The 25,820-nt window shown below is 39.8% G+C and overlaps 5 protein-coding genes across 5 annotated transcripts; 2 read left to right on the top strand and 3 right to left on the bottom strand.

Moving 5' to 3' along the window:
• The first annotated feature begins 277 nt into the window (after nucleotides 1-277).
• Nucleotides 278-14,034, top strand: c10h7orf50 (chromosome 10 C7orf50 homolog). The gene is made up of 6 exons (XM_023341006.1): nucleotides 278-360; nucleotides 479-601; nucleotides 914-1,018; nucleotides 11,430-11,617; nucleotides 12,233-12,314; nucleotides 13,436-14,034. Exons 2-6 carry the CDS (start codon nucleotides 482-484, stop codon nucleotides 13,613-13,615), a joined length of 675 nt encoding a protein of 224 aa, XP_023196774.1. The 5' UTR covers nucleotides 278-360; nucleotides 479-481; the 3' UTR covers nucleotides 13,616-14,034.
• On the bottom strand, nucleotides 1,285-2,761 carry LOC102219232 (G-protein coupled estrogen receptor 1-like). Its single transcript, XM_005803281.3, has one exon. The coding sequence runs from the start codon at nucleotides 2,705-2,707 to the stop codon at nucleotides 1,589-1,591; it is 1,119 nt and encodes a 372-aa protein (XP_005803338.2). The 5' UTR covers nucleotides 2,708-2,761; the 3' UTR covers nucleotides 1,285-1,588.
• LOC111609889 lies at nucleotides 6,437-9,760 on the bottom strand. Its single transcript, XM_023341005.1, has 2 exons — nucleotides 9,146-9,760; nucleotides 6,437-8,034 (listed from the first exon to the last, which is right to left on the bottom strand). Exons 1-2 carry the CDS (start codon nucleotides 9,161-9,163, stop codon nucleotides 6,985-6,987), a joined length of 1,068 nt encoding a protein of 355 aa, XP_023196773.1. The 5' UTR covers nucleotides 9,164-9,760; the 3' UTR covers nucleotides 6,437-6,984.
• Nucleotides 14,035-14,172: 138 nt separating the features above from the next.
• Nucleotides 14,173-20,647, bottom strand: gnptg (N-acetylglucosamine-1-phosphate transferase gamma subunit). The gene is made up of 11 exons (XM_005803241.3): nucleotides 20,505-20,647; nucleotides 20,369-20,423; nucleotides 20,226-20,293; nucleotides 19,814-19,868; nucleotides 19,624-19,707; nucleotides 19,437-19,530; nucleotides 18,491-18,605; nucleotides 18,335-18,417; nucleotides 18,099-18,227; nucleotides 16,684-16,765; nucleotides 14,173-16,602 (listed from the first exon to the last, which is right to left on the bottom strand). The coding sequence occupies exons 1-11, from the start codon at nucleotides 20,569-20,571 to the stop codon at nucleotides 16,523-16,525; spliced, it is 912 nt and encodes a 303-aa protein (XP_005803298.1). The 5' UTR covers nucleotides 20,572-20,647; the 3' UTR covers nucleotides 14,173-16,522.
• A 26-nt stretch (nucleotides 20,648-20,673) lies between these two features.
• tsr3 (TSR3, acp transferase ribosome maturation factor) lies at nucleotides 20,674-25,308 on the top strand. The gene is made up of 6 exons (XM_005803240.3): nucleotides 20,674-21,021; nucleotides 21,722-21,932; nucleotides 22,695-22,888; nucleotides 23,580-23,747; nucleotides 24,470-24,524; nucleotides 25,061-25,308. Exons 1-6 carry the CDS (start codon nucleotides 20,901-20,903, stop codon nucleotides 25,182-25,184), a joined length of 873 nt encoding a protein of 290 aa, XP_005803297.1. The 5' UTR covers nucleotides 20,674-20,900; the 3' UTR covers nucleotides 25,185-25,308.
• The last annotated feature ends 512 nt before the right edge of the window (nucleotides 25,309-25,820 follow it).

The following is a 25,820-nucleotide window of genomic DNA, read 5'->3' as shown; positions in this document are numbered from 1 at the left end:
CTTTCTTTCTTTTTTTACTTTAACTTTTTATGACTTGACCACTTATTAATTATTAGTTAATTATCAAGCGATATAAAAGTACCAAGACAAATCCGGGTCTTTTATTTCAGGATAGTACTTTTTAAACTAAAATAAATAAATTAATAATCTTTTAGTTGTAAAGAATTTCACATTTAAACGTAAAATGGTTTATTAAAAACCCTCCACACGTTTTCGGTTGACGCGTTGTAATCCTCAACCAATCAGAACGCACGTAGAGACGTCTGTCCAATCACGTTCAAGCTGCTCTGGTTCGCTTCCTGGATTCGAAGTGCACGTTTTCTACTCGCCGCTTTTTGATTCTCCTCCAGAAACAACGAGGTAAATTCAACATTAACAGGTTAAAATGTAGTTTTTACTTTTACTGTTTCGTAAATTTCCTTTCGCTGAGATTTTAATCCATTATCGGTTTTGTAACATTTTGGTTTGCATGAATCAGCTGATGGCAAAGGACAAGTCTTTGAAAAAAAATCCCCCCAAGGGAAAGAAATCCAGCTTTAATGAGGGAGAAGAAGCCATGGAAACTCAAACCAAGAAGAAGAGAAAACACGTGGAAGTAGAGGTGGGCAGAAGCCTTTACACTCTCTGACTTTTATGTGTTTTATTGAAGTTTTATAAGTACTTTATTTATCCCAAAGGAACATTAAATGTTGTCATAACTCATACCGCATGTCTCCAGTAGCAGTCAATGTTGCAATGATTCAGCCGAAGCCTCTGACAAACTGTGTGACAATCTCAGCTCAGCACAGGAAGCATGACACAAATTACATGTTCTGGACGGTTTCAACATGATGAAATGTGAAAAGGGATGTGAACACTTTGGCAAACAATATAAACTCTATATAAACTCTTCTATTTGTTGATTTTTGTTCAGGACTCCCCAGTTCAGATTCCAGATGAGAAAACGAGCAAAAAGGACAAAAAACTCAAGAAGAAGAAGAAGAAGGCAACAAGAGAAGCTGACTTGGATCGAGTTGAGGTGAGGAGCTAAACCCATCAAACAGTTCTGGTGTGTTTAGCTCAGTGGTGGCTACCGCTAACTGAAAAGTTAGCTTTGCTAACCTTAGTCCTTATCCACTAGTCATTAACGTAAGTGTGCTAAACATTGTCAAAGTTAGCTAAAGAACCAAACGTGGAAAAGCAACACGCAGCTTCTATGCACCACAAATCTGCAACAGACATCCAGAAAACTGCAAAACTGCTGAAATACAGAGTTCCTTTAAATCAAGACTAAAAGTTTTTAGTTGTTTTGGAACCATAATAAATCAAACATTGACCAACACATTTGATTTGTGTTGATAGTTTTGATTCTGGTGCTCATCAAAATGCAACGTTTGTCCTTTTTGTTAAAGTCGCTAAAGGAAAGATTAGCACATTAGCTTAAATGTGCCAGCACACATGTCAGCACACATTGAGATGCCATCAACTGTTGGATTTTTTTATGAAGCATTGCTCTGGAAACTTTGAGTTTTATTTAAAAATAAAGAAATAATTCTCAGTTTTTACATCAGTTAAAGTCCTTGCTTCCATTTCGTCCCTTAAAGTGCCTTTACATCACAAGGCTTTTGCCTCCGTTAGAGCTGGACTTAGTGGAGGGACTCCATGTGTCGCATGTCTTATGCTGACATGTCGGTGCAACTGGAGCATAAATGTGTTTTTCCGAAGCGAACCGTTGCAGCTTGGCGCTGCGGCTTTTCTCCTGGAGAAACAGCCTCAGCTTCTTCCGAAACGTTTCACCCAGGAAGCCGTAGATTAGCGGGTTGAGGCAGCTGTTGGAGAAGGCTGCGAGCCGGACAGCATGGCCCGTCAGCGGGTAAAGCTCCCACAGCGTGTTAGCGCCCGCCGTGTTAGCGCCCGCTGCGTCGGTGCCGCTCAGGAGGTGAACGCTGATGAAGACGTTCACTGGCAGCCAGCAGATGAAGAAGACCAGCACGGCGGCGGCGATCATGCGCAGCGCTCGCTGCCGGCGGGGCCGCTGCTGCAGGTAGCACCGCTGCCTCTGGCTGCGCCGCAGCACCTGCGCGATCCTCCAGTAGCACACGGCCAGGATGCAGAGCGGCAGCAGGAAGCCCAGCGTCACCTCCAGCCACTGCACCTGGCTGACGTTGGCGAAGCAGAAGTTGAGTTCGCCGTAGTGCTGCACCTGGGCGACGGCGAACGGCAGCAAGGTGAGCAGCACCGCGAACGCCCAGATGAGGCAGCAGCTGCGGCAGGCGTGTGCGGTGCATGCGCCGGCGGCTATTCGGGTCAGCGCCACGAAGCGGTCGATGCTCATCCAGGTGAGGAAGAAGACGCTGCTGTACAGGTTGACCTGCTGGAAGAGGTTCATGAAGGTGCAGAGGCCGGCGTTGTCATAGTAACCCTTCTTCAGGTTGAACACCTCGATCAGCGAGTCGGCCACCAGGATCAGGTCGGCCGCAGCCAGGTTGGCGAAGTACAGGTCTGGCGCCGACAGCCGGCCCCGGTGGGCCAGGTTGACCACCAGGATCAGGAAGTTCCCCACCAGGCCGACAGGAAACAGACTCAGGGTGTAAAACCCAGACAGGAAGAGGTTGATGAGGTAATGCTCGATGTTCTCCGAGGCCTTCTGGGGCAGGTTCGGCGGCACCGTGAGGTTCTCCCCAGCTCTGGGATCTGTGAACATGTTTATGTCCATATCAGGCTTCATAGCCTTCCTGCGACCTCTGCATGACCTTCACTTCCTGTTGAGCTCTGAAGATGGAGTCAGCTGTGGGACAGAACAGGATGAATTTTTAAAGATTCCTACAGCGCATTGAGATCTGGACAATAATCAATAACACTATAAATCATGATAGACACCTGATCAAAATCAATATATCGTTCCCACAAGTCTGAACTGGAAGTGACCCACGCCATCTTGGTAGGCAACGGCAGCACAAATCATAAACGAAGCGTGGCGTTGAGACCAACACAAAGGAAATATGTTGACCAATGTGAGAAAGATACATGAACAAAATGGCTGCCGTTGGGATCGACCCAAATGAGACAGAGAAGGAAAACATGTCAGACGATGTGAACGAGCTGCCTCCGACCTCATGCTACGATAACGTTAGCTACCTAGTGAACAGGAAGAGTGCGAACAACATGGAGGAGCTTCAACTGAAATCCATACAATCAATGTTGAAACGGATTTGTAAAAGACGTACGAACTCTTCACATGAATATCAAGGTTCTGGTGACTAGCAGAGTAAGTGCATGCAGTAAGAAACACGTAGGCTAAAGCTACATTAGCTAAGCTAATTTAGCTAGTTCTGCAGTAAGTACTACAGTAAATATCTGATATTTATCTTAGTATTACAAAGATGGGAATAGTACTCAAAACTTAGTAATAGCTGTAATGCTCGAGAGCGAGTTCAAATCTTGTGACTTGTTTGTTGTCGTCATAGCAACTGTCATGTCAGTTACTTACAGATACCTACCAAGATCGCTGTCTGATACAAAGTTAAGGTCACATGAGAACTATGTATCGTTGATGCGATTGATAGAATATTCCATATTTAGAATATTGACTGAACTCTGATCCAGAACTGCACAGCATTCTGGGAGATGTAGGAAAGACTTTAGCTGACCAACCTCTCATTGCTAGCAAAGCTGGATTGGTGGAAGCAACTGACTCACTCGCTCTTTGGTTGCCTAGCAACAACCTGCTGGATAACAAGCAGTTTCAAGTTCCACCAAACTGGTTGCCTAGCAACAGTCTGTTAAGTAACTTTCGCAGCAGCAGTTTCAAGTTTTTCCTCTTTGCCTCAAAACTGCTAAAAAAATAAAAAACAACAGCAAGGATAGAAACTGGATAAAACAGTTTGGTTGTTTTTCAGATATTTTAAACAAAACACTAATCAATAATTATCAATATCGACAATACCAACGCTTGTATTGTGATACTTTTGACAGCGATATCGTCCAGCCCTGATATTAGATGTTTAAGTTTTCCTTTTTCTTAAGGTTGGGCAACATTAGCAGCTCTAAGCCGGTTTTATTTGGTGAGACTGGAGTAAAAAAATGTCTGTTTGGATTGTAAATGATGCAGATTCTTTAGATCACAGCAAATTCATGTTCTAGAATGGCCTAGTCCAAGTTCAGGCCTAAACTCTGTGTAGATCGTTGGACAATTAATCATTTTGTCAGAAGGACGGGAACTTTTATCTGCAGCTGCAGAGAAACGAAGAATCAAAATGGACGCCATTCTTCTTTTCTTTCTGCTTCAAAATGAAGAAAAAACAAGAAAAACCTGAATCTGTCGGTCCAGAACTTCACGGATCGGATCAGAACTCCAGATTACTGGACCTGATTTCCTCCCAGGTTCTCACATCAATAATCAATCTAATTGGAAGCTAATTTACTGAGTTATTCAGTTAATTTTTCTTTTTTTGGCTCAAACTTGCTTCACAAAGCAAATACCGATAAAGAACCGGGTCAGGCCTACCTTTGGGTCGGTTCTGGACGTGACGGTGAACCCAGAGAAGTGACTGCAGGTGATCATAGGCGACATGACACTAAAGCGTTTCGGTGTTTATTAGCAACACCACGGCGGGTGGCGCCGGCCAGATCCAGCAGAACTTTCCGCTGGTTCTGGTCCAGTTGGGACTTTTAACCTCTCCTCTGGTGAAACTTTAAACGTTGAAGGAGATGTAAATACAGGCAGCGTGTTTACAGGCAACAAGATGGAGGACGGCTCAGGATAATTTCATCCCATCTTTTAGAAACTTCCAGTTTCTTCCAGTTTCATGTTACATCAAGACTGAAATTCATCACATTAAAAATCCATAAACAATCAGCATAAATACAACATATTATTCTCTTCCCAAAAAATGAGATTAATGATAAATAAAAAAGCATTTTCTTAATCTAAAATTAGAATATAAAGCCGTTCACCACAATACAAACAATACCTTAAAAATAAAAACATTCTGTAGATTCACATGATCAGTGTTTGCATGTGGTTTAACAATAATTAAATACATTTTTAATGGTATTTTCTCTTTACCCAATCAATGTTTACATAATCATAATACTTTAAACTTTTTGAATTATGCATCTAAAATGAACCAAAGTATGAAAAAATAAAACTAAACTAAAGATTTAGTTAATAACTAATGAAAACTGGAAAACACCTTTTAAAAACTAAAGCTAATTAGACAAAATAAAACTGACCTCTAATGAAAAAGTTAAACTATGATAACCCAGGATGTTGGAGCATAAATGAGACCCGGTTCTGGGTCCAGCTTGTGTAACGGGTCAGCTCTGTTCCTGGAACCGGCCCGGTTTCTGGAAACAAACCGGTTTCAGGACAGAGCTGAACTCACCGTGACCAAATGTTTCCAAGCTGCACAGATTTTTCCTGCCGTTTCTCTAAATGGGCCTTTTGTGTTCAGTTTCCAAGAACCAAACGGTTCTGAAAGGTCGGTTCTGTTGTCGGGCTTCGAGACCCGGCCGGGAGTCTTTGTTTCGAAATCACGTCTGTCAGAGAAACCAGTTAACTTAACCAACCATTGATTCCCACCTGCTTTAACCCAGCGCCGGTCCATTTGCCCAGAAGGTCCGGTTCATTTTGGTGAGCTGTGAACGCTAAGCTAACTCTGGTCCTCCGGACCGCGGTCTGGGTTCGCTTGAAGTGAACTCTGGTTCGGTTCGAATGCATATATGAACGCCAAGTGGACCGGAGACGGATCTTCATTAGGCTCCTAGTAAAGATCTGTTTACATAAAAAATAATCGCAGCAACAAATTCTGCAAATGTTCATCATTTGTTTATTTTAATAAACTTTTAAAGAGCAGAAAACATCTTTGAGATTTTTCAATCTTTCATGAAATGAAAATAAAAATGCACGCATAGCAAGTCAAAGGAAACATCCAGAGTGTTTAATCTTTTGGATCTCGGTTCTGATTCTGCTTGGATCAGTTTGCAGAATCAAGGTAACAGCTTTCCTACAGCTTACACCTTTAACAAGCCCCTCCCCCTCCTGTTGCTGCCGGAGTAAATAGCAATAAACTAACCAAACGGCTAAAGTTAGCTTGTTTAAAAAGAGGAACCCGGTGCCTGTTTTTCTAAACCAACGATGTTTTCATCTAAAGCTTCGTTCACACAGCAGCAAAGGTCACCAACACAACTAAAGTCTTTTACTTCCTCATGTTTAACTTTGATCCCTTTGTCTCTGGCTTATATTTAAGTGGATTTTAAATCTTCACTCCAAAAACACAAATAAAGTATCTTTGGTCTAGTTTCAAAACACGACATCAAGTCAGGTTCCATCAATAAATTTGTAATTGGTTACGTTTCAATACAATCCTAAACAGGTGGGTTTTTAGTTGAGTTTGCATCCATAAAGGTTTACCTGTTACACTCCTACTGCGTTATATGGAACAAAATACCTGTTGCTATTTTTATTCACGCTCACAATCACACAGATTAAAACGATGTAAACAGCATTTTAATGGCTTCTGGCACAAGGTTCTGTAAAATCTTTCACTGAATTTCACTCTGGGACTCAAATGGTCTCAAAACAACAACATTATCATTTATCACAATAACTTCTGGGCCTATTTATCACCCAGCAAAATGTATTACGGACAGGCCTAAGTTGAATTGTTCTGTGGCATTTTGCACTGAAATGCCACCGTTAAGACCATCTCTCCCTTTAATTTCACAAGCAAACACTTACTTTTTGCTAAAAATGTGAAAAAATCTGACTGTTTGTTGGGGGTAGAAATGTAAAGTAAAATCTGTCAAGACGGGCCTTGTTGAGACCCAAATGGAAGCATAAAAACATGGAAAACATGAAGTTTGCATCATAGTTCCCTTTAAAATCCATTGATAGAGCGGCGGCGGTTTTATTACTTCCGTAAACAGAGCGCCGCTGTGACGTCAGCATTCTTCTTCTGCGCTTGCGGTTTGCAGATTTAACAGATTTAAAAAGATGGCAGCCTATGACTCCATGTCCTGCAGCGTGTCTGTGATCTCGATGTGCGGCGCTATGATGTTCCTGTTGGGCTGAGCGCGGCCGGGCCTCCGGCAGCAGTCCCGCAGCTGCCGCAGCGCCCCCTGCAGGCTCTCCCGGCTGGGCCGGTGCAGCAGCAGCACCAGCACCATGCTGCCGCTGCTGCCGGAGAACAGGACGCACTCCGCCACGGTCAGAAAGGCCCGCTCCAGGCGGCTCTCCTGGCCGTCCTGGACCAGCCCGGCCGCCCGCAGCAGCGCCGCGCAGTGGAACAGCTGGCAGAGGAACACCAGCACCGTGACGGTCAGAAAGACCGGACCCTCCTCCGAGCCCGACAGGAAGCGGCCTTTGGATCGCCACTGGCGGACGCAGCCGCTGACCAGAAGTCCAACCTGCAGGGCGTAGGGAGCCAGAACCGCCAAAGAAAGCTTCGCCGCTGCGTATGCGACCCCAGCCGGGGCCGGATCCATGACGCAGTCCTGCCCCGGCGGCAGGCCCCGAAGCCCTGCCAGCAGCAGGCTCACCGCCGCCGAGGCCAGCAGCACCAGCGCCGCGCAGACCGTCGGCTTCCGCAGCGGCGCGTTGAACGGCGGGTCCAGGGTGAGGACGAACGCCATCAGCACCAAGACCAAAACGCCGCAGAGAGACGCGGCGTTGACGGCGAAGGAGAGCGCGGCGCAGCCCAGCGGTGAGTTCGGCATGTATTTGGGTCGGTGCGCCACGATGTGGAGCGACAGGAGCAGCAGCAGCAGCTGGAGGCCGCAGAAGACCCAGAGGAGGCAGTCGAGCCAGGCCAGCCGCCGCTGGGCCCGGAAGGTCTGGACGAAGCTGAAGACGACGAAGCAGCCGGCACAGAAACCCAGCAGGGCCACGGCGCTGTAGACCTGGTTGGTTCTGGAGGTCAGGCCGTCGGCGGCCGTGATGTCATGGACGTAGTTGGTGTTGGTGGTTCCTGAGCTGGAGGCGAGGGCGGCGGTGGAGCTGAAGGTGGAGCTGAAGGTGGAGCTGGTCGGGTTGGAGTTGGTGGTCGGGTCAGACTGGAAGGAAACAAAATCAGACGATAGCGCTGAAACGATTAATCGTGATTATTCATCATGATGGCAAAATGTTTCCTGGTTTTCTCTGTTAACTGCAGGTTTTTATGATGAAGCTTTGAACTGAAACTATACAAATAAACTTAATTGATGAATAAATTATTTAAATAATTGTTAACTAATTTAGTAATGATCACTCAGGTTTATTTGTATAGGACCAACACAAGGCTGTTCAAAGTGCTTTACATCATAAAAACACAAAATGTAAAAACACATAAAAACAGTCGACATCTAAGAAACCAGTAACAAATATTATATTTAGACGAGTTCCATCATCAAAATCATCAAAACACGTCAAATATGTTGGTCAATGTTTCATTTATTATTGTTGTTGGCTTTTAGTCCGGATTTAAAGGAACTCAGTGTTTCAGCTGCTTTGCAGTTTTATGGAAGTTTGTTCCAGATTTGTGGATTAATTAACTGGTGTAAACGGACTCTAAAAGAGGAACATTTTCTTTATTTTTCTTTTTGTTTGATTACATAAAGGAGGGTTTGGTGGTTAATCAAAAAATCTACAAATTTCTGATATGCTATTAATAGAATAATCAATTACTAAAATAATCGTTAGTTTCAGCCATTATCGGATTATCTGTGGTGATTGAAATAATCAACTAATTTAGTAATCGGTTAAAAAAGTTTAAGTAGTTAACTGAAAATCTGAAGAATGTGCCAATTTCTTATATTTGATTAATCGTCACAGTAATAGATTAATCAGCAGAATAATTAATAGAATAGTCAGTTATTCTGACAATCGATTAGTAATCAGAATAATCAATATAACAATCGATATTTTGACAATTAATTGTAAGAATAACTGATAGAATAATCGAACAGTCTGATCAATTAATCATCAAGATAACTGATTTCTGAAGTAATCGCTGGCTGCGGCTGTAGGTGTTAGCATGAGTTTGACAGGAGCTTCCTCTTCCGGTGCGAAGGAGAAAAACACAAACAGAGAAGGAAAGAGAGAAATCTCTCCTTCTCTCCCTTTCCTTCTCTTCCTGAATCGGTTGAAAACTAAACGGACTCTGATCAGGAACCGGTTTCCACTCACCATGTTTTCGCTCCTCATCTTGTCGCCTGCTAGAAAACTGTGTTTAGCTCTTCAGATGATGCTGGAGGCATGGCACCGTCTGTGGGCAGTTCCCCCGCTAGCATACTTTCAGAATGACTTCGGCACCATGTGACCTAAACTTCTCCTCCCTTTGGTTTCCCATCATCACAGCTGAGGTCTGTGAAATCAGAAACGCACAGCCTGCCCTGTCCAGACACGAGAGCAGGCTTTGCTTTCAGAGAGTCTGCTGCAGAGACTGAGGAAACTCGCTCCACACGTGACAAAACGTTGAGGGTATTTTTAGCCGACCAAGCGTTTCTGCCAGATGTTGAGAAAAAAGCAACCAGTTCTGAACAGAAGCTCAACTGCTTGTAGACAGCATGCATTTACACATTTAATGTAAGAAAGGAGGATATAACTGAAGTTAAATAGCCAAATATCGACCATTTATCCACTAATCGGGAGATCAGAATGATTTGAAGTGGCAAAATCTATTTTTTTATCTCCATCATGTTTTAATGTTTTTCCCTCATTGAAAACAAACCTGGAGTTTTGCTTTTATTTTTTCATGCAGGTTTGAGAAATTCTCTAATCTCTATGGCAACCATTCAGCTTGTTAAAACGCCTGGGTGACCTAGCCCCGCCCCCGGGACGCAGCTCCTCCCCCACTCAGCTCCTTCAGACTAGCCAGCAGCAATTAGCAACCAGCTGCTGAGCTCATTATAGGAGCTGCTGCTCAGAGCAACGCTGGTAAAAATGTTAAAGGGTTAATAAAGGAGCCATGTTGGGACGACTTCCTGGAGGCGGAGCTTCAGAAAGAGCTGGAGTTTTAAAGAAACAGAGGCCCATTTTCAAGGTGTTAAATCAGGAAGTAGCATTTCTTTTAAGTCATATTTGACATATGTAGAATTTTTATAACAACTGAAGTTAACATAGTTACTTGATTATAATGTCAAATGTCACTATTTAGTTGAAAAATACATTACACTGCCCCTTTAATGATTAGTGTAAAAAAACCCAACTTTTCTCAGGTTTTTAATTACTTTTTTTGTACATGGGCACCATTTGTAAGTCAGACAGAAACCTCCAGGTTTTGTTACGGCCCTGCATTCGGCTCCAATGGCTTTCAGATCTTTGACGTTTTATTTTTTATCTTAAAGATTACAATGGCATGTAGTCGTGCGTCTTTCTGGACTCGTTCGTTCATGTCTGTTTTCACGTTTATCATGCAGCCCAGATTGGTTTGATGGTTGTAGTTAAATTTATTGTGGGGAGCTGAGAGATAATATTTGTTTTTGTTTTGTTCAGAAAGAAGGTTAAATTCAAATCAGCAACTTCATGTCAAAAAAAAGCCCAAAAAACAACTCATTAAATTTCCAAGCGACTTTTTGAGGAAACAAACCCAAAGCGGTTGGTGAAAGCAGAGCTGGCGTGCTGCAGTGGAGCAGCGGCAGGAAACGGCCCTCTGAGCTGCAGCGCAACAGGAAGTGATTCAGACTTAGAAAGTGTTTGTTGTCCTTCTGCTTTGGAGCCACAAAATGGCTCCATCTATTTTCAATCTTCTCAGTTTTCAGAGCCTGTGCTGCTGTTTAGAGCTCATCTGATTTAAAATGCTTTTTCTTTAACCTTGTGTGTAGTCAGTATCTTACTTGGAAGCAAAACATTTTAAAGGATATTTTCAATGTAAAAAAAGCATAAATAAGGATATATTTGATTAAATACAAATGTTTTATACACTTTATAGTACATTTAAATGACTTTTATTTATTTTATTTCTTAAGATGAATTTGATTAATTTTGACATTTTTTACAAACCCATTTAATGAATTATAATATTACTGAACGTTTGTTTCAGAAACTTTATCACTAAGTTAAATACACATTATATATTAATTACACACAGATGGATGTTTTAATGGCTTTATTTCTGCTATGATTGTGATTTTACACTTACAGATAATAAAAACATGACAATTAAAAATATTAAATTACATTAAATCAATAAAAAACCCAATTAAAACAGAAATGTGGGATTAATACAAAGTATGTTTAATACCTGCTTCAAATTCAAAAATACTTTATTCATCCCAAAGGGAAATGAAAAAAAGGTTATTTTCAAACGGTGCTTTTCCAAAGGATGAATCGGAGAACACCGATCACTTCTTCATGGAAATCGGCCGTTACCGATCGATGGCTGATCAATCGGATCAACACCAGTCTGAGTCTGATTGGTTTAAAAATGAAACAAGTGAAATCAAATTAACCTTTCTGACCTCCATGGCAGCTTCCTGAGGAAGACGAGGATCCCGAAGGACCTTTGACCCCTGAAGAGAAACGGGTTCTGGAAAGGAAGCTGAAGAAGATCCGGAAAAAGGAGGAGAAGAAGAAGCTGAAGGAATCCGGACCGGCTGACCCAAAAACCGCAGAACCTGGACCGAGCGCATCCAAGCAGGCCTTGGACTACCTCACATGGTAACGAGGAGCTGAAGTAAACCGGGTTGTGATTGGTCAGATTTATTTGTTTCAATATAAAGAATATTCCAGGTTGGAATCAACTAACTCACTCCCTCTGTGGTTGCCTAGCAACCTGCTGGGTAAGAAGCAGTTTCAAGTTTCCCCTCTTTGCCTCATAACTGCTAGAAAATTAAACACAAAATGGAGAGAAAACTGTTTTAAACAGAGGCAAACAGTTTGGCTGTATTTCAGATATTTAAATGAAAAACGAATCAATAATTATTGATATTGACTGATATAAAAAAACGTTCTGTAGGGACACTTAAAACAGGGAAACCAGAACGAAATGGAGCTTTTAAGCTTTTGAGTTTTTATTCATTTTTCTGTTTTTTCAGTCAAAACAAAACAAAAACCTGGAGATGTTTGTTCTGTTAGACTCCATTCTGCATAGATATCAGATCTGTTTGTCCTGTAAACGTCTTTTTAAAAAGCTGTTTCTATTTTATTCCAATTATTTGCTGTCAAGTGGAGTTATACAAGTTAGCCAAATTAAAATGCAGTTTATATAAATTAAAGTAAAAGAGCAGATATGTTTCTGAATGATTTGTGGGTGTTTTTGTTTGTGACCTGCAGCTGGGCGGAAAGCCGTTCAGCCTGGAAGTTTCAGAAGATCCGACAGACCTGGTTACTGCAGCACATGTACGACTCCGAGAAGGTAACTAAAAATAACATCAAACTCAACTTCCTGTTTGCTTCAGGAAATGAGCTCATTTCTAGAACTTCCCCTGAAAAGGTCTAAATATTTTATAAGTTAAATTAGTTTTTTACAGGGGCGCCGTCATTCAAAATCAACTATTTTGATCTTTCCGTTATTTTTTAATGTTTTTCCTTCATCACAAACAAACCAGGAGTGGGACTTTGATTCTTTCATGCATGTTTGAGAAATCCTTTAATCTCCATGGCAACCATTCAGCTGTCCAAAGAGCCTGGGTGGACCTAGCCCCGCCCCTGGGGCGCAGCTCCTCCCCCACTCAGCTCCTTCAGACTAGCCAGCAGCAATTAGCAAACAGCCGCTGCTCAGAGCAACGCTGGTAAAAATGTTAAAGGGTTAATAGAGGAGCCATGTTGGGACGACTTCCTGGAGGCGGAGCTTCAGAAAGAGCTGGAGTTTTTAAAGTGACAGAGGCCCAATTTTAAGACATTAAATGACGGTAATTTTTTTAAAGTCACATTTGATAACGTTAACTTCCTTAAATAACGACCTGAGTCATTTTATGGCCAAAAGGGATTTTTTTTTGTCCAAAAATAATTTTGTTTAAAACCAAAAACGAATCATTAGACCCGTCACAATAACAGATTTTTCTGGATGGTAAATTGTCCCAGATGTTTTTGCGGTAAATTATAATTTTTTCGTTTTGAGACCATTTTCCATTAAAATAATGATAACAAATGTAAACATTTAGTAACTGTAAAATAAAAGTAAAATATAAAAAAAAAACTAAATTATCCCTAAATAAAAACAACATTTGGTTGAGACCGAAACACCAGACTGAAACTTTTATCATCCAGGTTTTGGTAGAAAGAGGGAAACGATAAGTCATGTAAATGGAAATTATTGAGATTTTTTAACATTAATCTTGTGATTAATTGAGTTATTTATTGTGGCGAACAATTATCAATATCGACTGATATGAAAAGCTTAAACTGTGATAAGCTTTTCAGCCAATTTGTCCGGTCTTATTTAACAGTTAGATTTTATTATTTTTTCAAATAAAAAGCTGTAAAATATTTCTGACTTAATCAAATCTGAAAGATAAACTAATTCCCTTCCTTCAGGTTCCAGACGATACATTTGTGGTTCTGCTTCAGTATCTGGAGGGAATGTTTGGACGAGCGAAGGAAACGACGGTCCAGAAGGCCTTGGCGCTGGTGGAGGAATCCGGGAAGGCGCCGCAGGACGCGTCTGTCCAGCAGAGGGCGCAGCGGGCCAGAGAAGTCATCCAGCTCCTCTCCTGACCCTGAGGGACTCCTGCACTGAAATGAGCCAGGAAGAGGCAGAACCGAGGCGCGCAGCTCCCTGTAAATAACATCCAACATGATTTTCTGTGCTACTAAAACCTAAAAACAGAAACTCTTCCTCATGTTTGCAACATTTTGAATCTCAAACTATTTTCCAAAAAACTGATTTGAGTCTTCTGGACGTTGTTTTCACAATGAGGCGGACAATGAAAAGCTGGAAAATCAGGAATATTTATGGTTGGGATGCGTTGGGACACTTCGGACCTGTAAACAAGTCCCACTGATGCGACGCTGTAAAACTCACTGCGTTATTTTAACTCACCCGAACTATAACAAGCTGCTTCAACAGCCTTTTTATATACGACATGTCATCTGTTCTGATCAGAAACTTACATACACTGAAGACAGGAAAAAAAGAGAAAAAACCCACTCACAACAGAAAGAATGCCACATTATTGTAATCTTTTTTAATTTTCTTAAACATTTCTATTTTCCCTATAAAGAAGAGTAAACGACTTCACTGCTTTATTTTGATTCTTTTTTGAAAAATCAAATGTAAATTTGTTGAAAATGTTTTTTTCATCCATATAGGATCAGAAATATAATACTCTTTAGTGTAGCATGTTATTAGGCAGTGGGGTATGGAAAGCCAGAAGTGCCTCAAATCACTACTTTTATACATATTCTAATTTACCAAATATGATTTATCTGTTTTGAACACAGATTTACATACTTAGCAGTTATATATGGCATATTTATTTGATGATTCTTATAATAAATTTTTTTTTTCCTATAAACTGATTTTAGAGTAAATAATTTTACTGCTTTACTTTGTTTCTTTATGAAAAATCAAGAGTAAATTTATTGTAAATGTTCTTTCATTCACACAGGATCAGAAATATACACTATATATTTAAGTGTACATTAATACCACTCCTGATACTTGAAGTTGTTTATTTTTTGTAGTTTTTTGTGTAGTGTGGTATTAGTCAGAGGTGTATGGAAAGCTAGAAGTGCCACAAATCACCACTTTTACCAAGTTTCATGTTAAAAAGCTACACAAAAAAACCACCTTTTTATGACTTAAGATGGTGTAAAATGCAGAAAAAATCCTGTCAAAATGCTACTTCTTATGACGTTTTAAGACTGCCTTCTGAACTCCAAGAATTACGGCATTTATTGAGGTTATTGAATGTTACATGTTAGTGCTTAGTGACGCATAATTATGTGACATAACGGCATAAAAAAAATAATGACGCTTTTGCCGTATTTTATGGTTTTTTTCGGTCAAAAGCCGGAGTGTGAATTTGTGTGACTTCTTAATCAGACGTGTAGCAAAAGTGGCTGTTTGTGGCAGTTGTGCCTTTCCGTAGATGTGTGAAGAAGGCCTAAAAGCATACTAAAGTATCAGTAGTGTTACTCAGGATTTGGTCCAGGAACCTTTCGGCCAACCTGCTGCATCACTAATAATATTTTTTTTATGTATATCCTCATTAAAGTAACTAAAATATTTCTTAATGTAGGGAAGTAAACGTTACAAGTATTAGTTCACAAATCAAGGAAAAGTCAAAGGTTTTGTGCAATAAAATACTTTTAAAAGGGCATTTCTTTTCAAACTGTTACTCAAGTAAATGTATTTGATTACGACTGATTTCTGGGTTTAAGCAGAATCTTTATATTTTCAATAAGGCTCAGTTTTTCTCTAATAAAAAAACTTAATGCAAGTCTGCTTTATTCAGATAGATTCATGTTCTCCAAAAGAACCCGACAAGTACGAGTTCTTCCATATACAGTGGCGCTTCTTTGCAAATGCAATGATCTCAACAGCGAGGACGCCATGAGGAAGACGACGTGGACAGTGTTCATTCGGGAGCTGACCTCGAACGGGAAATCTCCTCAGATCAAGGGATTTTTCTGCATAGAAGGGATACTTGAAGACGTCTTGGAAGAAGATGTTCTTCACCCTCCAACGGTCTGGTCTTTACATATCCACCAAGTAAACAGGTTATCGGGAGCTAAAAAGAATTCGCTAATCTAAATGTTTCAAACGTGTACAGAGGGGTTGACGGCTGCAAACGATGTGGAGCTCCTACTGAATTCAACTTCTGCATCAAGCCTGCATCATGATCAAGAGTCAAAGGCCAAGTTAAGGATTTAAAGATCATGTGTGCTGAAACCGAAGAGAGGCGAAAAATGTGGATTTGTGCTTTCAGATAGTTCAAGTGCGGGAGGCAGATTAAGCTACGTATTAAAGGGAATGTATCCCTTTAATACAATCATTACCTAAATAATTGTATTACAATACAAGAACAAAGTCGGAATAACACAAGAAAAGTCATAATAAGGAACAACTTAAGTCATAAAAATACAAGAATAAAGTTAGAATAACACAAGAAAAGTTGAGTTGTAAAAATAGTCACAATGAGCAACTAAAGTTAGGAAAATCAGAATAGTCATAAAAAATGCAATAAAGTCTCAGCAAGCATAAAATTGCAATAATATCAGAATAAAGTTTTACAGTTTTTACAAGATTAAAGGTGTAATACCAGAAAAAAGTCATTACTGGAATAAAGTCGTACTAAGCAAATAAACTTGTAATAATACCAAAATAAAGTCATACAGTATAACTTTATCAGTTAGGTTTTGTTGTATTACGACTTTGTTGCTCAATTTTGATCATAATATTATGACTTTATTCTTGTAATTAAAAAAAGGACATATTGCATTTTTTGTGTGTTTTTTTTTATTCCAACGATGTTGCACATAACATAAATACACAGGTTAAAGTCCAAACTACATATAAAACATCCAAACATGTGGGACTGTTTTCCTGTGGACCTCAGAGACTGAAAATCTTAAAAACAAACAGAAAAACCCTGAACATCCTGTTTGTATAGGAGATCTTCACAGCTGGTCAAAAAGGCCCGTGTCTCCTCTCAGGTGTTGATCTGTAGCCAGCGCTGTCGCTGCACCTTTCTCCTCATCTACCACACAGAAAACATGCGTCAGTAAAACCGAGGAAATTAAGACATTATAAACAGACTGGAGTTGTTGAGCCAACGTACTTTGCTGTGACTCAAAGGGAATATTATTCAGGGTGAGGAGAGCCCGCAGCCTCGCTATCTCTTCATTCTGCTTTTGATAATCCTGTCAAACAAAAATATATACAAATAAATATCACCCATATATTTAGGTGACCAGTATTAGCAATGCGATTAATGAACTAATCTAAAGTTAACTGATCTTATTGTTCGACAAACTTAACTGATATGCCGCCATTTTAAGTTTTATCTTGTAATCTTTCCGTAGCATAAAGAGCTAAATGTTTCATAAAATGCTAACGCTGCTCCGTCATGCAGCACCTCGGCTGAATGAGCGCCATTAAGTAATTTAAGTTAACACCTTAAAGGAGCTTGTCGGGTGTTTATATTTTAAAACAGAACCATATTCTGTTTTCTGTGCATTTTGAATCCTACACCCGACCCTGTTCGGACCGCTTCTCTGTGGCCTCCGCCATCTTGTATCAACTGGGTCTGCTAGACCAGACGCGCCCTCTGCTGGAAGGCGACGAAACTACAACAATAAAAAAACATTAAACCAGGGGCGTCAAACTCCAGGCCTCCAGTCGCTGTCCTACAGTTTTTAGATGTGCCACAGGTACAAACACTGGAATGAAATGGCTTAATCACCTCCTCCTTGTGTAGATCAGTTCTCCAGAGCCTTAATGACCTAATTATTCTGTTCAGGTGGTGCAGCAGAGGCACATCTAAAAGTTGCAGGACTGCGGCCCTCGAGGACTGGAGTTTGAGACCCCTGTATTAAGCGGACGTGATTAGTTAATCGATTGGAACCAGCGTTATAATAGTCCTGGATTTTTCATTATAGTTTAGTTTTATTTCGTTGTGACTTTTCGCTGGTCTAATTAAGTTAGTTTTAATTAGTTTAAGAGTGGGTTTGCCCGTTTTTTTTTTATATTGTAGCAGTACTTTGGTTAATTTCTATAATTATTGTATTGTGATTATATATACTAAGGTTGGGTAATAAGAAGATATAAATTTCAAAAGATTTATCCAATTATTGTTGAACAACAAACTACTTTTGCCGTCGGCATTTTGCAGATGAAAGTAGCACTGCCACTACGGAGTGCTGTAATTTGCCTGTAGCTGATGTAAAGTGGTTTTCTGTTGGAGGAATCAGTTTGACAAGCTAATAAATAGATTAATAAACACAAAAAGAGTGTTTATTAATCTATTTTTAGTATGTTTTAGTTAGATTTATAAACGCACAGTACAGTTCCAGCTACTGTACTGAAATAATTAAAAATGATTACCATTTTTAATTATTTCAGTTGACAAAAATGTTCTCAATTTCAGTTTTTGTTAGCTTGTTTGTTTTAGTTAACTATAATAACCTTGATTGAAGACAATTTTAACCTAATAAACGATTAATCGTAAAATGTTTGCATTCCTAATCAGCATACTTCTTGACATTTCTGTAAGGAGTTGTGTTTTTCTGAACGTGTTTCAGCCTCTGCAACAGTCTCCATCACTTTGTTGCTCTTCAGGAGTCCAGCATCCTCAAAAACGTCTTTCAGAAGGTTGTTGTACCCCTGAGACAAACAGAGACATGAGCAGCACTCAGTCTGGTGGGTTTAATCTGGAGTTTTAATGTTCAGGCGGGTCAGAAATGTTATGTTTTTAATCTGCTGCTTCCTACCTGCTCAGTAATGAGGCCGTCGTAGCGAGCCTGCTCCACCTCGTCCCATTCCTTCTGCAGCTTCTCATTCAGGGTGGGGTACACTGCAGACCAAACACAGTTGCCATGAGTGCTGACGTGCACAGCAGTATGGAAGGCAAATTTCCCCAGACGTACCCAGCAGCAAGTGTGGATGGCAGACGAGCGGCGTCTCAAAGGTCAGCGAGTAAACGCAGGTGCTGGGCTCCGACACCTGGACCAGTTTGCTGCTGTTGCTGCAAACTAGAACCACCTAAACAAACACGACCCCATCTTTAATCAAGGGTTCATTCCTTTACCTAAAATCCAACTATGCCACTTCCCCAGGGCCGGCCCAAGCCTTTTTGGGGCCCCGAGCAAGTGTTCATTTGGGACTCCATACCAACATGTCAACACCAAATGTTTTATCATTTCTAACGATTAAAAAAAAAAAAAACACGTTAGGAAAACACGTTAGACATTTATGCCTCATTAGAACCGAAATATATTCTATTTTAAATGAGAGTTTGTAAAAGTAGACTAAGAGTACTAATTGTGAATTTCCCCCTGGGATTAATAAAATATTCAATTAAATTTAATTCAAATACACCACTACACCAGAAACAATCAATCAGAGCCAGGAGGAGGGTCTTATCGCTGTCAATCACTCTCATGCTTGCCCTCTCCAGTTTGCTCTTTGCTTATTCTGCAACAAACACCAAGGCTAGTTAGAATAGCCACCTGGGATAGAGGATAAATGATTTTCCTGTAACTGTAAGATGATTCTTCACCATCAGCACTTAGCAGCGGATTTATGAGGATGATTAACAGTGTTAAGACCCTCCTCCTGGCTCTGATTGGTTGTTTTTAGTGCATTTCTTCAGACGGCAATAGTAGCTCAGTGAGGAGATCAATCTTTTCACAGATTATCTGTCTCATATTACACTGTCACAACATGGTGACAGTTTTATCAAACGTTTTTTGTAAAAGTTACACACTGCAGCTTTAAGGAACCAGAGTTAGTACTGACTAGTCACCTGGTTGGTCAGAGGAGGAAACTGGTTATTCTTTGGTTGAAGCAGAAGAATAACTGTATTTTAAGCACCTTTGTTTCTCTGTTTCTGGTTCCACATGTGTCGCCGTCTCTCATCCACATGCCTGTAAAAGTATTGTTGGTCATTTCCCACTCCTGCCAGATCCTACCAGAAAACAAAGACCCACAGAAACACTTAAAAATAATAATTCACAAATTAAAACCTCTAATGAAAGCATCTGTTTTGGTGTCGTCTTACCCCAATATGCCGCTGTAGGCGTTCCACCTGAATGACTGCTCGTGCTGAGTCACGTTGTGGAAGGGACAGAACTCGTATTTATACCTGCAGAAGAACCGGTTACAGGTGTGTTGTTGGTTTTACATGCAATCAGATGTGAATGGATCAAACACATGCATGCTGCTTCTTCAGGTCAGGGTGTTTCACTCACATCGATTCTATGAGACTGAAGCACTTTCCTGCAAGATGATGTAGATGCGCCGGGCCTTTAAGAGGATATTACAACAGTTACTGATGAGACCCAGATAAATTTCAGATTTCAAATCAATAAGCAATGGTACATGGTTACTGGAAGTAAATATCCCATTTCAGTTTATGAACAGGATTTACAGCAGGGAACTCAGCACACATCCCTGAGGAACACCAGTAAGGACGAGGTAACCGCCATTGGGGAAGTCCAGGGAGCCGAAGGTTTTCCAGAATTAAATTTCATTATTTTATGGTGAATTTTTAGAGGTTAAACATAAAATTTGACTTTGAGTTTATGGCAGCTGTTTCCAAAGTGACCAGGCTTTAAGACCTTCAGAATGTTTCAGGCTTTAAATGAGATCATTTCACTTTACCAGACACAGGCGCTGGAGAGACTTTGGGCTGCAGCCTATTTCCCTGCGCCATGAACGGGCTGTTCAGCCTGAAAACACAGAGAACCAGTGAAGACAAATCAGCAGCAGAAAACCTGAGACATATCAGACATTAATTCACCAACCCGAACGTGTTTGGCTCCTCCACAATCTTCATTTTCCCAGCCAGTCCGAGGCTGACTAAATGGGAAAAAACCCAAATCGATTATCAAATAAAAGTCCAGTTATTTGTTTACTAAAAATTAAGAATGGAAAACTTACAGAAAAGCGAAACACAAACAAGCCATGTCCTCAATAAAACATATATTGTGCTATTTAAACTCCACATGATGGATTTTTGGATGAATAATCGCTACATTTCCGGTTTCTTCGTCTGTTGTGTCAAGTGGTCGGTCACGTGACAAAAAAAAAATAACCCCTGAGCGCATGCGCAGTGCTCCCAGGCTACAGTGTGGCGTGTTTTCCACCATGTAAAGTGAAAAGGAGGATTAAAAACTTAAAATTGAGAAGAGATGTTTTAATTTCTGGGAGTTTTATGAGCAGATGGAACTGAAAACCTTTTCAGGAAAGGAAACTTAGAGTCCGCGGCTCGCCAAGAAGCTGCTTAGTGTTGATATTTTAGCGGACAGCGTCTGAAAATAGATCCCAGGCTGCAACATGGGGCGAAAGAAACAAGGCAAGTTTGTGCGACCAGACAGCAAGGGCAAAGATAAACGGCATAAAATGAAGGGCAAATCATTGGAGACGTTTACTGAAGAAATGCACTCTGCTTTGGAAGGTAACAAAAAATGCCTTTCACGTCTACGTACTCGTATCATAATCATGTTTTCTTCAGATTATTTCTGTTTTTGAAAACTCACTTACCAGATTGTTGCAATTTGTATCTAGTAAAAGAGCTTATTATAAGTTAATTTCTTAATACATGTGACATGTTTATTTTAAACTGTAACATAAATGAAATAAATAAACAGTACTGGTGAAAAAGTTCTCATTATAAGCGAAATAATCACCCATTGAAGCTAGTACTTATTTATAAATATTAAGGAAGTATTAACTTAAAGCAAGCTCCTATATCTTGCTTAAAAGTTACTTGTAATTTAGTTTTGTCTTATTCCAAGTGTGCTAAAATATTTACACTAAAAAGACCAAAAATACTTGGTAAAATTTTGCAATGTTGGAGGTTTTGTTTGAAAAAAAAATTATAATTATGTGTTATTTTCCTTCCACTTGACAAATATATGTTAATTGAAGTTGGTTTGTCAAAAATATCATTAAAACAAATTAAATTTGTGCTTTTAGCAGCAAACAGTTTAACAAGATACTATTAGATCTGTAAATTTTATGACTATTCATTGTTTTTTAGATTACAACATTTAGAATATGAATTACATTTCCCAGTCATACTGTAATCTAGATGTTATTTCTGGTGAAGTGAAGCGTTCCCTGCGGACTCTCCTGGTTTTGTTCCGTCCTTCCAGCCAGCCTCCACCCAGAGGAGGGAGCGGACGCTCCGCAGGTGAAGCTGCCATGTCCCCTCGCCATGTGGGAGTTGGGTCACTGCGATCCCAAACGTTGCACCGGCAGAAAGCTGGTGCGGAAAGGCTTCGTACGCAACCTGCGCCTCAACCAGAGGTTCAGCGGACTCATCCTGAGTCCCATGGGAACCAAGTATGTGACGCCAGCAGACAGGTATGCAAATCAATAATGATCTATACCGTGATAGACACATGATCGATATTAATACATAATTCAAATAAAATTTAGTTTAAGGTTTTGACACTGTGCTTCATAACTGCTAAAAAGTAAGAACGATGTAGAGAGAGAAACAGGAACGGTCACATTACCAGTTTGGTTGCATTTCAGATATTTAAAAACTAATCAATAATTATTAATATCAACTGATATGAAATCCTTATAAGATTTTCAGCCATGTCCAGCCCTACTTCCTCAATCTCCGTTGATGATCTGTTTCTAATAACGTTAATCTCTCTGATATTAGTACTGATTAGTACAAATATCAAATTGATTAATAAATACGAATATATGAACAAACGGATCCGGGAGGCCAGTAACTTTGTTGGAGTGGAGCTGGACTCTGACGGTGTCAGAAAGAAGAATCCTGTCCAAGATGTAGGACGACGAGTCTCATCCGCTCCGCTGGCCGGATACCACAGCGCCTTCAGCCAGAGACTCCTTTTGCCACAGAAAGTCATTTCTGCCTGTTGCCATCAGGCTTTACAATGCCCAAGTCTGTGCTAATTGATTACATTTTTTTTCTGCACTTGTTATTTATTTATTTGTTTATATTTAGTCATTTTGAAATTAACACTCTTAGGTATATATACATATATATTTTACAAACTTTGTATTCATTACCTAAGATGGAGTAGCGTTCAACAAATAAGGAATTTTCCCTTGGGGATCAATAAAGTCTATTCTATTCTACTACAGAGAGATTGTGGCTCAGCATGGCCTGGCTGTGATCGACTGTTCATGGGCCAAACTGGACGAGACGCCGTTCAGTAAGATGGTGGGCAGCCACCCCAGGCTGCTGCCGTATCTCGTCGCCGCAAACCCGGTCAACTACGGCAAGCCCTGCAAACTGTCCTGTGTCGAGGCGTTCGCCGCCACATTCGCCATCGTCGGTAAGAGTTTAGACTGCAGTGACCGACAGGAGGGCTGAAACAATTAACCAGATTAATCAGATCAGTTGTGATTAATCAGATTATTGAAATAATCGTCAACTAATAGGGCTGCAACTAACATTATTAATCATAATCAGTCACAATTAATCAGATTAATCAGAATTAATTAATTATTGAAATAATTCTCAACTAATCTACTCATCAATTAATCATCACTGGAGTATACAGACTCAAAAACAACATATTCCACAAAATAAGGCAAAACTGTATAAAAAATCAGAATACATTTTGCACTTATGATAAAAACATCCATCCATCCATCCATCCATTTTCTGTTCACCCTTGTCCCTTGTGGGGTCGGGAGGGTTGCTGGTGCCTTAAAAACACCTTTATCTAAATCTGTTTTAGCCAAGTGGCAGTTTTAGCTTCACCAAAGGAATGCTGCAAATAAAATGTTTTTTCTCTTATTTAAAAAAATAATTCAATTGTTTGTTTGCATCTTTTAATGTACCTAGTAAGTTAAATTAGAAATCTGAAGAATGTGCCCATTTTTTAGCCAATTAATCAATAGAATAATCAATAGACTGATCATTAGCTGCAGCCTTGATCAACAGAGAAGTGACTGTGTTGCAACACTGGAAAGGTTTTAGCTCTCCATCATTACGCTGCAGGTGTTTGTGGTTTGCTGCAGGGTTTGAGGAACTGGCGGTTCTCCTGCTGAAGAAATTCAAGTGGGGGACGGTGTTCCTTGAACTCAACAGAGTTCTTCTTGACCGCTACGCTGCGTGTCGCTCTGAGGAAGAGCTGCTGTCTGTGGAGAAGGAGTTTCTCACGTCCAAACCGGAAGAAGATGATTTCGGTAAAAAACGGGAAATTATTTATCTCAGCCTTATTACTGTTTCTATGACTTTAAATATTTCCTATTTCTTGAAAGGTCTGAGTTTTCTGAAGAACTAAAGTAATATTGTTGTTTTCTGTTTAAAATAAGATTTTAAGATTTCACTTTATTCATTGAGTAAAAGTATTAAAGGGGCAAATCTGCTTTTTATCTTCCCATCATGTTTCAGTGTTTTTCCTTCATCAAAAACAAACCTGGAGCAATGCTTTGATTCTTTCATGGATGGTTCAGAAATCCTTTAATCTTCATGGCAACCATTTAACTGTTAAAACGCCTGGATGGACCTAGCCTTGCCTTTGAGGCGCAGCTCCTCCCCCTTTCAGCTCCTTCAGACTAGCCAGCAGCAATTAGCAAACAGCTTGTGGAACTGCTGAGCTCATTATAGGAGCTGCTGCTCAGAGCAACGCTGGTGCAAACATTAGAGGGTTAATAGAGGATCCATGTTGCCATGACTTCCTGGAGGCGGAGCTTCAGAAAGTTTTCTTGGCCTTATTTGTCAGAAAGCTTCTTGGCTCAATTTCAAGGCGTTGAATTACAAAGTCAATTTTTTAAAATCATATTTGATATATATATCATTTGGTTGTGCCATAAAATGGCGCTGTGTGCCTGGGAAATGTGAGTTACTAGAGAGAGGTTTATAATTTTTAGCAGAAAGTTGTTTAATTGTTTTGTTTTTGTTACAGACCCATTTGATGTTAACTCTGGAGTGGAGTGTAGAAATCTCAACAGACCTCTGAGGTAAACGCTTCATAGCGTTAAATAAATTCAGATTTAGCCACAAACATGTTAAGGTTCAGATAAAATGTGTTAAGCAGTGGAGAAAGTTGTGTGATGCTTGGAGCTTGATATCCTGACCTGCTACTATTATTGTTTTGTATTTGGTGCCACAGCAGAATAACGTTTGATTAAACTGCTACCTGAAGCACTCCACACCAAAACAATGCAATAAAACCTGATAGTGATGATGTACAGGGGGATAAAGACCTGCCTCCTTGTTTTGATCTATAACATTTTGGGGTAACTGAAAATTGAGATGCATAAACTGAAAACTTTAGAAAGTTCTCCCGTAAATGTGTTTTTGGTGATTAGTGATCTGATATTTTATGTAGACATAAACAATGCTGGGTCATTTCATTTTCTTGTGTAATATAACTGTTCTTTTCTGTTTTTGTTATGAAATTTAAGTGTAAGTCAATTTAAGTTGAAAATAACTGTATTTTTAGTTAGATTAAATCCAGTCTTAGTCCTGACATTAAATTGTGATTTCTGTTTAGTGTCGCTGAAGATGATGATTCCAGTGAAGACAGCGACGCATCAGAAGATAACGAAGAGCCTGAAAACACAGAAATCAACGAGTCGACACTTTCACAGCATCAAGATGAAGATGAAGACCAATAACGTTTTCCAGAAAAGACTAGAAAATCCCCTAATTTTGATTTGTATAGTACATTTCAGTAACAGCACAATTAAAAGTTGAAATACTGTAAATAAATTAAAGATACAATGATTTTCAAACCATGAAGCTATTGTGTTAAAAATGGAAAATGTGTTTTTTTGTAGCATGTAGAAACCACGTAGACGTAAACTACATGAGACTGTAAAAGTGAATTATTACGAAAAAACCCATCAAATCCACCATGTTAATCAATCCACCCAGTTCTGTTAATAGCAGCAGTGAATACATAAATTCACCAACCTTGACTTATTAAAAACACAAACAATTTATAGCAAGTTGTATAAACTAAAATCAACTTTCTTATGTGTGTATGAAGCTAACTATTCCAGATTCTTTGGGGTAAAAACTGAATGTCATCTGCATAATAATAGAATATTTAAAACCAATTTTTTGATTTAAGTTTTATCTGATTTGTAAGAGTTAAATATTAAAGTTTTTCAATTTTAAAGTTTTTTATGCATCTGGATCACACTAGGAGTGATCCAACTTAGGAACTACATTATTTAGACTCTTCAAATCTGAACTAGATTGTTGTACACTAATAGCCTTTTGGTTTGTTTAGCCTTTATTTGATTTGT

This window comes from Xiphophorus maculatus, chromosome 10 (assembly GCF_002775205.1).
Source record: "Xiphophorus maculatus strain JP 163 A chromosome 10, X_maculatus-5.0-male, whole genome shotgun sequence".
Taxonomy (NCBI): domain Eukaryota; kingdom Metazoa; phylum Chordata; class Actinopteri; order Cyprinodontiformes; family Poeciliidae; genus Xiphophorus; species Xiphophorus maculatus.
Note: the sequence above shows the minus strand (reverse complement) of the source record. Positions and strands in the feature narration are given on the sequence as shown.